Genomic DNA, 11104 nt, shown 5'->3' on the forward strand with positions numbered 1-11104 from the left:
CCCCCCCCCCCCCCCCCCCAAAAGAAAAAGACAAAATCTGTTTCATTTTTTCAGTCAGTCCCGTAACCAAACGCAGAGTCAGAGGTTTTGTGTGTCATAACAAACCAGACAAACTGTGAGTCAGTCACAAAAATAAACAAACACATGACTTATGACGGAGTTTATTTGGAAGATTTATTACATTCATTGTTTTGGTGTACCAACAGGATTTTGAATTCGAGACACTGTTAATCCAAATGTACTGTATGAAAATAGAAATAATAAAAAACAGTGCAAGATAAACATTTGATCAATATTTCAGTATTGATAGCTACAGTAAATATGGGGCATGTTTTGGTCAAATAGTAAAATGTTTAAAGACATTATGATACTTATAGGTGATAACATGAAAACAATACACAAAGAACTCACACAGTTTACAGCGGTTTAAAAAAAACAACCCCAAAAGATCTAAAACAATAACAGCTCAGTGGTGTCTTTTTTTCAATGTCTACATGACATCGTTCTTACAAAGTAGTGTTGATGTTTGATCAAAAGAAAAAAAAAGAAAAAAGTCATGATTTACCTTTTCCACAATTCAACAAAGTAAATCTTCCACCTTTGAGCAGGTACAACTTTCCAGTTTGTGTTGCACCACACGGTAAAGACGTGACAAAATAGAAATAGAATAGAAACCCTTTTTATTGTCATATACATATACACATACACGAAATTTGACCCATCCCTATATATAGGGAGCAGAGGACTGCCAATGATAGGCGCCCGGGGAGCCGGGAGTTCAGTGTCTTACTCAGGGACACTACGACACGTGGCACGTCCCAGTCAAGGATCGAACCGTTGCGGTTACCAGACAACCCTCTTAACCCAGTGAGCCACGGTTGCCGAGAGTAGCTATGCTCGGTATCTGTCTGTAAACAAAGTGTTGCCGTCACTACGTCTCGGCATGTTCGTGGCAGGGTGTGTAAATAAAGTTTCGTGGGTACCAGCTCACGACAGCAAATGTTATTTTGGGGCCTTGTCTCTTCTGCTTTGTTTGTGCTGTACAGCAGGCAGTGACAAGGTTTACTATACTTCTCAGATGAGTACAAGAAGTGAAATCAAAATGAAGGTTTCTGTCAGTCTGGGAAAATATCTGGAGACGTTTTTCTCTCATAGCTTTGGTGTATGCGTCCTCAGCGAGGCGAGGTCACCGCTTATCACCACCAGCAACACATTATCTCGGTAAGACAGCCGGATTCTAAGTCAACAGCTTTCCCAGAACAAAACAACCACGTCCTCCTGAAATAAACAGCGAAAACACAGTTGTAGATCATATACCACAATTCCTTATCGACTGTGAACTTTACTGTGATTATAACGTTACACGATTGAGCAATCTCATAACAAAAAGAGACACAGGGATATAATACAGCCTAAACAAAAGGGGTCAAAGGTCATTATTCTTAGGTGAAGAATCTAGTTACTTTCTTGTGGAAGTCTGTACACATGACATCTACTGCATGTCTGTCCCTCCTGGGAGAGGGAACCCTCCTTTTCCCCCCAAATTCAAGTTATTTATCCAAATCTAAATTAAGGGTCTAAGGATAGAGGGTGTCGTATGCTGCACCGATTGTAAAACCCCTTCAGACAAATTTGTGATATTGGACTGTATGAATAAAATTGATTTGATGTACCCCCACTGCAAGAAACTAACAGTTAACATCTTTAGAAAAACAGAATAATTTGGTAAAAAAGATACTTAGAGAGGGCCTCAATTAAGGCACAAACTGTGTAGCATTTCAAGGCTAAGGCAGCGATGGACTCTGTGATTATCCGTGTAAATATGAAGTTAGCTACATACTGAAGGATTGACTTTTGAGAGTTTTTTCAGCGTCTAAATCTTCAGGCCGAGTGAACACAGACGTAGAAGTTCTTGTGCTCCTCCCAGTAGTGGAGCTCATCTGTGAAGCTCCGGGAGCAGGCCAGGTCTTTGCTGGTTTTGACCGTGTGGACCACGCAGGCGCCGGGCAACTTCTCAAACAGGACCTCAGCTACACCCACCACCGTGAGCTTCTTCTGACTCTGGATCAGCTGCTGGATGTGATTGCTATCCACAGGCTCGGGCGAGGAGCTGTAGGACACCCAGACGTTAAGTTTCTCATCTGATGAAGGGACCTGGAAGCGGCTCTTCCCGGTCGGGCAGTGGTAATCCTTCTTGTTGGCAAACATGCCTGAAGTGGACTTGAAAATACGCACGGACCAGCCCACCCAGTCATACTTCTTCTTTAGTTTCTCTACTATAGCATCAGCTAGCTGCTGGTTGGTTAAGTTTGACTCGTCTCTCACCAGTCGAAGGGAGTCCATCTCAGCCTGTTTGGGGAAGCTGATGATGCAGTCTTCAATGACTTCATTCATTTTAAGCTGGACAGTCTTCATCTTCTCACCCCAGTCTTTCAGAAGCGCGTCCTCCTCGTCGTACCCCTTCAGAGCGGCGTGGCCCAAAAGAGCGATGAGCCCGATGCAGAACAGCTTCTTCAGCCTGGCGCAGAAGTCCTCCACCGGCCGGCGACTTTTCTCCTCGTAGTTCAGCGTGATCTCGAGCACAGATTCCCCAGAGAAGTTATCTCCCGTCACAGAGTTGTAGAGGGTGATAAGGTTTTTGTCACCACCGGTCTTGGCAAAATGATCCAGGAAAAGCTTCTTCTTGACCTCCCGGAACTTGGGTTTGGCGTTGAGGATGTCCATGTACTTCCTGAACTGGTTAGTGATGTTCTCCTCCACTGGGAAATACACAGCATCCAATCCGCTCTTCTTAATCTCCTCGTTGATCCGCTGGATCTCCTCGGAGGCCACCTCCAGACGTTCTCGCACCTTCTGAAACTGCTCCTTCATGAACACCGCCTCTTTGCTTTCCACATTGTCCAGAGCCAGTTTAACGATTGGAGCGGCGATGGCGAAAATGGGGAAAAGGTCGCCGGCGATGCTGGCCACCATTTCAGCTCCATGTTCAAACACTTCCATCACAGTCTCCACCATATCCTTTCTATCCGCTACAAGCTGTTGTAGCTGGCTTGCCATCTTTGCTGATGTCTCTCAGACTGATTTTAATAAGAGAAAGATATTGATATGGTTAGAAACAGTCTGTTGTGATAATTAAGCAAGAAAACCTCCTCTAAGAACAATCAAACAGGTCAAAAACTGAACACAAATGAGACAGAAAGTATAAGACAAAACACATGTGTTTTATTGATCTACTTACTGTTCTGTTTCAGTGTAGTTAGACTGCGGCCTGCTTCCTCGCTCCTCTTAGAACACAGCAAAAACTGATAAGGAAAGAGAGAAACAGCCAAGTGAGCTTAAAGTGCTGGCTGATGGCCACACCCAGTGAGCAATGACTCAACAACGCAAAGGGAATTCAGCAGTGGCGGAGGGCCGGTCTGGGCTGAATTGCTTGTATGTTATTTATATGTAAATCGACAGTTTCATTGAGGTGGTGCAATAAAACTTTTAAGTTTACGTTGTGGGAATTAGGGAGGTATCTGTTATTAGTCTTAAACAAGCAGTGGAGTCTATCCTTTCAAGTATAACTTGTGAAGACAACATGGAGAAGGGCTGACTGACTAACTACTGCGGTGGAAAAAAACTATTTAATAGTACCGAGTGAGTCCTATGATACTGAAATTAAGAAACATTGAGAAAGAAGCTTGTCTTTAATGTATTTATTCTCTGCGCAGAGAAGGTTAAATCATCATACAGATTGCAATGCGGTCTGAGGGAGGAATGAACCCAGAGTGTTGGTTGTGTACGACTTATAGCACGTGGTGGGGTAGGAGGAGTTCATCACTACTGTAAGTTAGGACAGTAGTTATTCTGTCCGTAAAAAAGTCATATTTTGTCTTCGGGTAAATCATTGTTTTCAAGGGGCCTAACATAATACAAATATAAAAAGGGTTTAGTGATGCTAGATGGGTCCTTATATCAAGGAAATTACATCCTGTCTTGCACTGGAAAAACAAGAGGATTTGGAAAATCTTATTTAACAAAACAGCTCCTCCCAAAGATCAGGAAATGGAGAAAAAGCTGACTGTGAGAGCAACCCATATCATTTCCTAGGCATGTTCAGACATGTCCTTTTGCAAAACTGGAAATGTGTAATTTGGGTGGAAATCTAAATGATGGTACACTCTTCTACTGGCTTCACACCCTCGCATTCAATGTCAACACAGCAGCTCAAGCTAATGAAGCTGTCCTCATGTGTTTTAATTCATGTTTCTGGCATTCGGAGAGTTTTTTTTTTTTGTTAATTGTGGCTGAAGGAGGAGCAGCAGCAGATCTGTTTCTCCTTCAGCCAGCCCAGTCAATAATGAAGCAGCAGGCGTGGGAAGTGATTAAGTGTAAGAGGTTAAACTTGCTGGGCAAGGGTGCGTTTTCCAGTGAAACTCAGCAAGTTACCTCAGCAACAAGACAATGGAAAAGAATCTGTCAGCTCGTTCCTCTCTCTGCGGAGGTGTGCTCTGTGGGGGTAATCTAGCTAGACTGCAGAAGATTTATGTGACAAGATATCCCCCATTTCTCAGCCTGATGCATCGAACACCTCTGCAGCAGTCAGACACATCTGCAGGCATCCGCAGACAAGAAGGATGTCAACACTAGTAATTCAATTCCAACATGGCTTTACAGATCTGAACAAAGATTTAGGGGGTAGTTCAACATTTTGGGAAATAGGCTTTTTCCCTTTCTTGCTGAGAGTTGATTAGAAGATCGATACCAGTCTCATGTCTGGTTGTTTTGAGATTAAGAGATTTGAACAGCTAGCTGTTTCCCCCTGTTTCCTGGCTTTATGCTAAGCTAACCAGCTGCTACCTGTAGCTTCATATTTAAAGGACAGACATGAGAGTGATATTGATCTTCTCATATACTCTTGGCAAGAAAGACAATAAGGGCTTTTTCCAAATTGGCAAACTATCCCATTAAAGCATCCTTTGAATGTCAACGATGTTCTATATGATATAAAATATGTAACATCTGTATAATCTTTCCTTGTGAGACTTGACAACTAAAACAACAAAGTACAGGAAATTCCAGCAGGATGTTAAAGCATTTACAGTCACTGTATCTCATTTGATTTGACCGTGCTATAACTGTGATTCCTGTTTTCCACTGATGTTATCTATCTCTTTCTCTCAAGGTCCCGGGGGTGGTGTAACTGCAGACTGAGTGCACGTGAAGCACATTCTCACAGTTCAAACATAAAATTGCTTGAAGAAATCACATTTTCAGAAACAGAGAGCTGGAGGTGCATCTCACCAGAGATATGAATGCCAGCCTACAGACACGAATAACAAGTCTTGTTTTTTACGAATATTTCCACTTATATTCAGTGGTGGAAAGTAACTAAAGTACAGATTTACTTGTATACTTATACTGTACTGTAACTTTGAGGTATTGAGTATTTCCATTTATGCTACTTATACTACATTTCAGAGGGAAACATTGTACTCTTTACTCCTCAACTACTTTTCAGATTAAGTATACATTAAACCTTATACCAAAAAAAAGCAGTTTCCAACATTTTTTGTCTTGTGACCCCTCACAAAGAACAGTGTCTACTTTGGGCCCCTTGTTAGGTTCAAGCTGTCTGTGAGTTGTTAGCAAATACACCAAACAAAAAAAAACTGGTTGCCAGTTTGTTTCATTTAATTAACAGTTTGAGGACCAAAGGAATACTACATTTGACAAAAAATGAAAATAGATTTGTGTATAGACGATGTTTTTTCTTGGTTCCTGACCCATTAATCATCTCAAGACCCCTCAGATTGTTATTGTGACCCTTTGGAGGGGTCCAACCCCTAGTTTGGAAATCACTGGACAAAACATGAGTAAGTAGTTAAAAGTAGCTCCACTTCTACCTGCTACAATAGCACAATGTGAATCTGTATTAACTATCTAATAATGCAATACATAATAAGTCAGTCACGGGGGACATTGTTCTGCAGAACAAGTACTTTTAGCTGATAGTTCTTCTGTATTTTGACCAAAGACTGTAGATGTTGACCTACATTTTGAATGCAAGACTTTTACTTGAATGTTTACAGTGGTGTATTTGCACTTGTCTTTAATTACAACTAATAATTTTAGGAAATGCACTGATTGAAAACAACAGGCTACATTAGAAACATGTTCATTTCTTGATATTTTGCAAAGGCAATTCCGTTTAACAACATTTGTGATAATAATAAAAAAAAAACATCTTCATACAAATACAAGATGTCTCTATAAGAGCTCAGATAGTTCATGTTTCATTTATGCTGAGTGGCAGAGCTTCCTCTGAACACAAAGATGACCAAACCCTCTGAGAGCTGACCACTCAGTCTGGCCACCGAGAGATAGACGCGCAGTTAATGCGCCCTCTTAATGGAACATGTATCGATCAGTCCGTGTACAAGGGCTCTAATTGTATCATTGTACAGCCGATGGACAGAGAGCCAAACAAACATCGCAGGTTAACACCACAGACCGGGTTCTCTGTTACAACACAAGTGGATAACGCCTTTCAAAAGTTAAAACACTTCCTGGAAAAAGTGAAGCGGTGGCACCAGATCTGGCAACCAACGCCCATAAAAATCGACACGTTTTAGTTTAAACTGCATTCTTCTTTTTTCTTTTTTTGCAGATTCGTCTAATCACCCACTTCACTTTATTAAAGAAGCCGCGTTAACAAAATACGCGCATTTGACATGTTTTAAACGGCACGTCGGTGCTGTCAAAGAGGGAAAAAAGAAAAAGCTCGATTATGTAACGAGAGGCTGGAATGGAGTCGAATAAGTTGAACCGATCGTTTCCTATTTAAGTGTCTTATCGCTACCACCACAGTTTACCTTCATGAGCCTGTCCACTACGAAGCATTTTGAACAGAAATGGACTCACCTTAAAAAGTTTGCGGAACAAATACAGTAACTTCCAGACTGTTTGTCTTCCTATTGGTCATGTGGCTCTCATGTTACAGAGGCACACCCAGTCAGAAAGAGAAAAAAACAAAAGTTGGGTGGTGGAGCATAAAAAAAAAGTTGTGAGCATAATAGATTGTTGCTGTGGCGATATTATTATCGATCAACCTCCACCCATTTGATAAACAAAGGCCTGTTATTAAAGCATTATGACTGTTGAAGGAGATTTGTTCTCAATTGCAGTCAGCAGAACATTATGCTTCCAAATGAATCATGATTTTCAATAATTGTAATAGGTTTTAACTCAAAAAGTGCGTTTTGAACTGAGTAATGAAGACCAACGATGCCAAAACCATTCAAATTTTTTTGTTTATTACAAATTAAAGTAAAATATACATAAGTATATTGACGAAGTTGATTGTGGAATAAGGATTTTGGGCGTTTGCCGTGCAGCAATATATTGCACCAAAAGCAGCAAGAATATTAGAATTGATTTTGTTTTACACACATTTATATCTAGGAGTGGGCGATATCGATATAATCCGCAAACACAGTATGTCATTTTTTCGTTTTGTGTTATTCTGTATACGTTGTATAGGTGGTAAACATTCTCTTAAATTGAGAAACTGTACAAGGAATGACAAAACAATCCCAACTCAAGGTCCAATTATTTACTTGTTCTAGCCTACAGTTTTCAAATGTCAATAAAGAACTGGGAAGCTTAAAATAACCCAAACGGACAAATCTGGGTACTGCATCCCATCAGTGCAACAGGACAAATCGAATAAGCCATAAAGTAGTCCTGCTCATTGATTTACCGCATTGCCCACAATGGTCCGATACACCTACAGATGTTTAAAGGTATTGAAGGGGAAGGGTGCCTTGGTATAAACTACATGGCAAAGTCCTTCACAGTTAACAGATTAATATCGTCACATCGCCCAACCCTAGTCATATCCAATGGGGACAGAATCATTATGAGAGTCATAACGTTACATCAAAGCTGGCATGGAGATGTACGGCTCTGAAAAAAACCCACCCTGAAGCTGCTGTATCATCATGAAAGATATATGTAAAAGAATAAAAATCATTACAAGCAAGACAAGGAATCACAAACCAGAAACCTGACAGAGCAGGTTATACATCGTCTAAGACAATATTTAAGAATTCATTTTCTATATTCAATGCAAATATTTCCTGGTCTCTGGTAAATCTATTCATAAATGTATGTGTTCATTTTCTTATGTGGCTGCACATTCTGTTTTTCTGTGAGCCTACTCAGAGTGGATACACAGGTAGGCTCTTTTGTGTTTTCCATAGTAGTAACAATCCTCATGAAAGTTGTTGGACTCCACCACCTCCTTGTAATGGCTGACAGCATGGACCAGGCAGTTGGGGAAGCTCCTGTTCAGAACCTGAGCCACATCAATCATGTTCCCCTTCATCTTCTGAACTTCAATCTGCTCCTGGATCTGACTCTTGTTAATGGGCTTGGGGTCGACACAGAAAGAGACTACCACTTTGATCTTGCTCTTGGTCAAAATGTCAAACCAGTTGGCTCCTCCACTTCCGTGGCACTTCTTTCCTGCCAGCCAGTTGAAAAAGAAAATGCGCTCCTTGTCGCTGAAGGCCCTGATGGACCAGTTAACCCAGTCGTATTTCTTAATGAGAGTACCCAGAAGGGATTTGGTGAAATCGAGGTTGACGGCACCGGGATTCTCCTGTAGCAGGTGCTCCATGTCCTGCTTGGCTTGATCGGCAAAGTTCTCTGTACAGTCATCCACAGCTGCTTTCATTCGTTTCTCCACTTCATCCATCCGTCCCTGCCACCTCTTCACCATCTCCTCCCCCACCACCCCTTCCTTGAGGGCGGAGTGGCCCATGACAGCTATAATGCCCACCACGAAGAGCTTCTTCAGCCGGGCGCAGAAATCCTCAACTGCCCTTCTGCTTCTCTGCTCTGTGTTGACTACTGTTTCAAGCATGGGGTCTCCCGCGGTGCAGTCCCCAATGACAGCATTGTATAGGGCGTCCAAGTTCAAGTCGGCATCGGTGTTCTCGTAATGGCTGAGGAACTTCTCCATTTTCTTCTCTTTAAACTTTGGCTTGGCGTTGACAAAGTCCTGGAACTTTTCATACTGGCTGAGCATCTGCGCCTCCCGATCGAAGTTCTGCTTGTTCAACGATGTCTTCTGCAGCTCCAGGGCAATTTGATCGATCTCATCTTGGATTCCCTCCAGTTGCTGGTTGACCAGTTCGAACTGCTGAGTCAGGTAGCGAGCCTCTTTGCTGTCCGGGTTGTTGAGTAGCTCGGCTGAAGCCACGAACACGGCCTCCAAGACGGGGTGAAGCTGGCCCACGGTAGCAGCGAGCACCTCCGAGGCTTGTCCCATGATCTCCACACCTTTCTCGATCTTGTCCCTGTTCTGCACGAGCCAATCTGCCACATTATTCATCTTTGTATTATGTGTTTCACCCTAACTAATCTAATTAGTTTTCCACTGCCAGAGGCTTTGCTGGTGCCTGAAAGAAGAAGAAACATGAAACCCTTGTAAAGTTCATTATAGTCTTATAGATTTTATGACATTTCAGAAAAAATTTGGTGCTTTTTTTCAACTTAAATTTGGCAAAACAAATGTAATCAGCTGACATAGAGTCGTTTTTTTTCTCACAGGACATGTTCCTGACAAACAAATCCCTACAATAAAGCAAACGGCAGGTCATGTCTGCACATGTAGGCATCCAGTTTCATGCCGCACCCTCAGAGCCTCGGCTAATGACAGGGACTCGGGTTTTTTTTTGTAAGCCTTGGTGGCATTGACACATATCAGAAAAAAGCTCATAAAATTACACAAACGAGACACACACGGATGGCAATTCAGGACAAATATCAAACATGTTGTGTGTACTCATGAATTATGACGTATTGTGCAACATTGCAGTATTGGCCCTTTGGGAAGTCTTTTTTTTTAAACTGCTCCAACAATAGCCAAGACCCAAAGCAAACACAGATGTTCACAACATGGTGAAAGAAGGGGATTTACTTTGGTAACGATAGTCTGGTTTTCGACGTAAAATACACAAGAGAGATGACCTAACTCATTTCTCGCTCCCTGGAGCCCATATCCAGTTCAGAAAAAGGCACACCCAGGTCTGAGAGAAGAAAATCCCCACCACTGCACTTGTTCAATAATGCAATCACACTTTCCTAATCATTACAGCACCAATGTAATTAAAAACCCAACACATACAAATGTGTTTTTTGAGGTTTTGGCATGAAAAAAAGAGAGAAATACAGGTTTATATGTGTAACCACACAAAATAGACTCACCAATATTTGCTGCAGTGATGAGATCAGTGGTGTCATTTTACAGCACTACACTAATTAGATCTACTTTATTCAGCCACATGCCATCAGTGCTTTTATCCACATTCCCATGTGATGAAAATAACAAAAAAGTGCACCATTTCAAATTCAAATTTGTAATTACATAACAGAATTCAATTCCATTCTGATTCGAAGGTAAAAAAAAAACCAATAGAAAACAGTGAAAGAAAATACTTAATGAGTAATTATCTTGGTTTGTGTTTGAAAATATCTTCCCTTGTAAAATCAAAAAAAAAGTTTCTCTTCTTAAAGCACTAAAAGTGAAATATATTTTGTGAAAGGAAAAAAGGCGAGTCCAACACAGCACTTGATCAAACACTGATCTCCCCTTTCAATGTGATATGCTTTGCTACAGAGCTACAGAGCTTCAAGACTACATCCCCCAAAGGAATCATCTCTACCTCTGGCACGTCACTTACATTTAGACTTTTCTTCCTGTAGAAAAACAGTTTACTTTCAAGGAAATAAAAAAAGAAAGCCAGCTTTAGTACGGGTGGGAAAAGCTGAACAAACAAAACTGAATATTAAGTTTTTCCTTCTTTCTTTCTTTTTCATTTACCTTTTATGGAAAACTATAAATGATGGTTAAGTGGTGAAGTAGATGATGGAGATGCTGAATAAAGAACTAGAGCAGAAAAACATGAACTCACCTTTCTAGCTAAATATCCAGTGGGCTACGGTCCAGATATCCAGTAGTCCAGCTGTGCCTGTGAGCACCAGCCTCCTTGGGATGTATATATAGACTCTCTCTCTCTCTCTCTCTCTCTCTCTCTCTCTCTCTCTCTCTCTC

At 41.4% G+C, this 11104-nt stretch overlaps 2 protein-coding genes across 2 annotated transcripts; both read right to left on the reverse strand.

Annotated features, from left to right (window-relative positions):
* Positions 1-805: 805 nt before the first annotated feature.
* rpz4 (rapunzel 4) lies at positions 806-11028 on the reverse strand. The gene is made up of 3 exons (XM_031867524.1): positions 10965-11028; positions 3239-3302; positions 806-3077 (listed from the first exon to the last, which is right to left on the reverse strand). The coding sequence occupies exon 3, from the start codon at positions 3055-3057 to the stop codon at positions 1882-1884; it is 1176 nt and encodes a 391-aa protein (XP_031723384.1). The 5' UTR covers positions 3058-3077; positions 3239-3302; positions 10965-11028; the 3' UTR covers positions 806-1881.
* On the reverse strand, positions 7282-10941 carry rpz5 (rapunzel 5). The gene has a single exon (XM_031867523.1). The coding sequence runs from the start codon at positions 9380-9382 to the stop codon at positions 8201-8203; it is 1182 nt and encodes a 393-aa protein (XP_031723383.1). The 5' UTR covers positions 9383-10941; the 3' UTR covers positions 7282-8200.
* Positions 11029-11104: the final 76 nt, after the last annotated feature.

This window comes from Anarrhichthys ocellatus, unplaced genomic scaffold (genome assembly GCF_004355925.1).
Source record: "Anarrhichthys ocellatus isolate YVR2014 unplaced genomic scaffold, GSC_Weel_1.0 scaffold39, whole genome shotgun sequence".
In the NCBI taxonomy this organism is placed as follows: Eukaryota; Metazoa; Chordata; class Actinopteri; order Perciformes; family Anarhichadidae; genus Anarrhichthys; species Anarrhichthys ocellatus.

What these genes read in the sequence shown, in the direction of transcription:
- rpz4 (XM_031867524.1), bottom strand. Translation starts at nt 3,057, where the DNA reads ATGGCAAGCCAGCTACAACAGCTTGTAGCGGATAGAAAGGATATGGTG.
- rpz5 (XM_031867523.1), bottom strand. Translation starts at nt 9,382, where the DNA reads ATGAATAATGTGGCAGATTGGCTCGTGCAGAACAGGGACAAGATCGAG.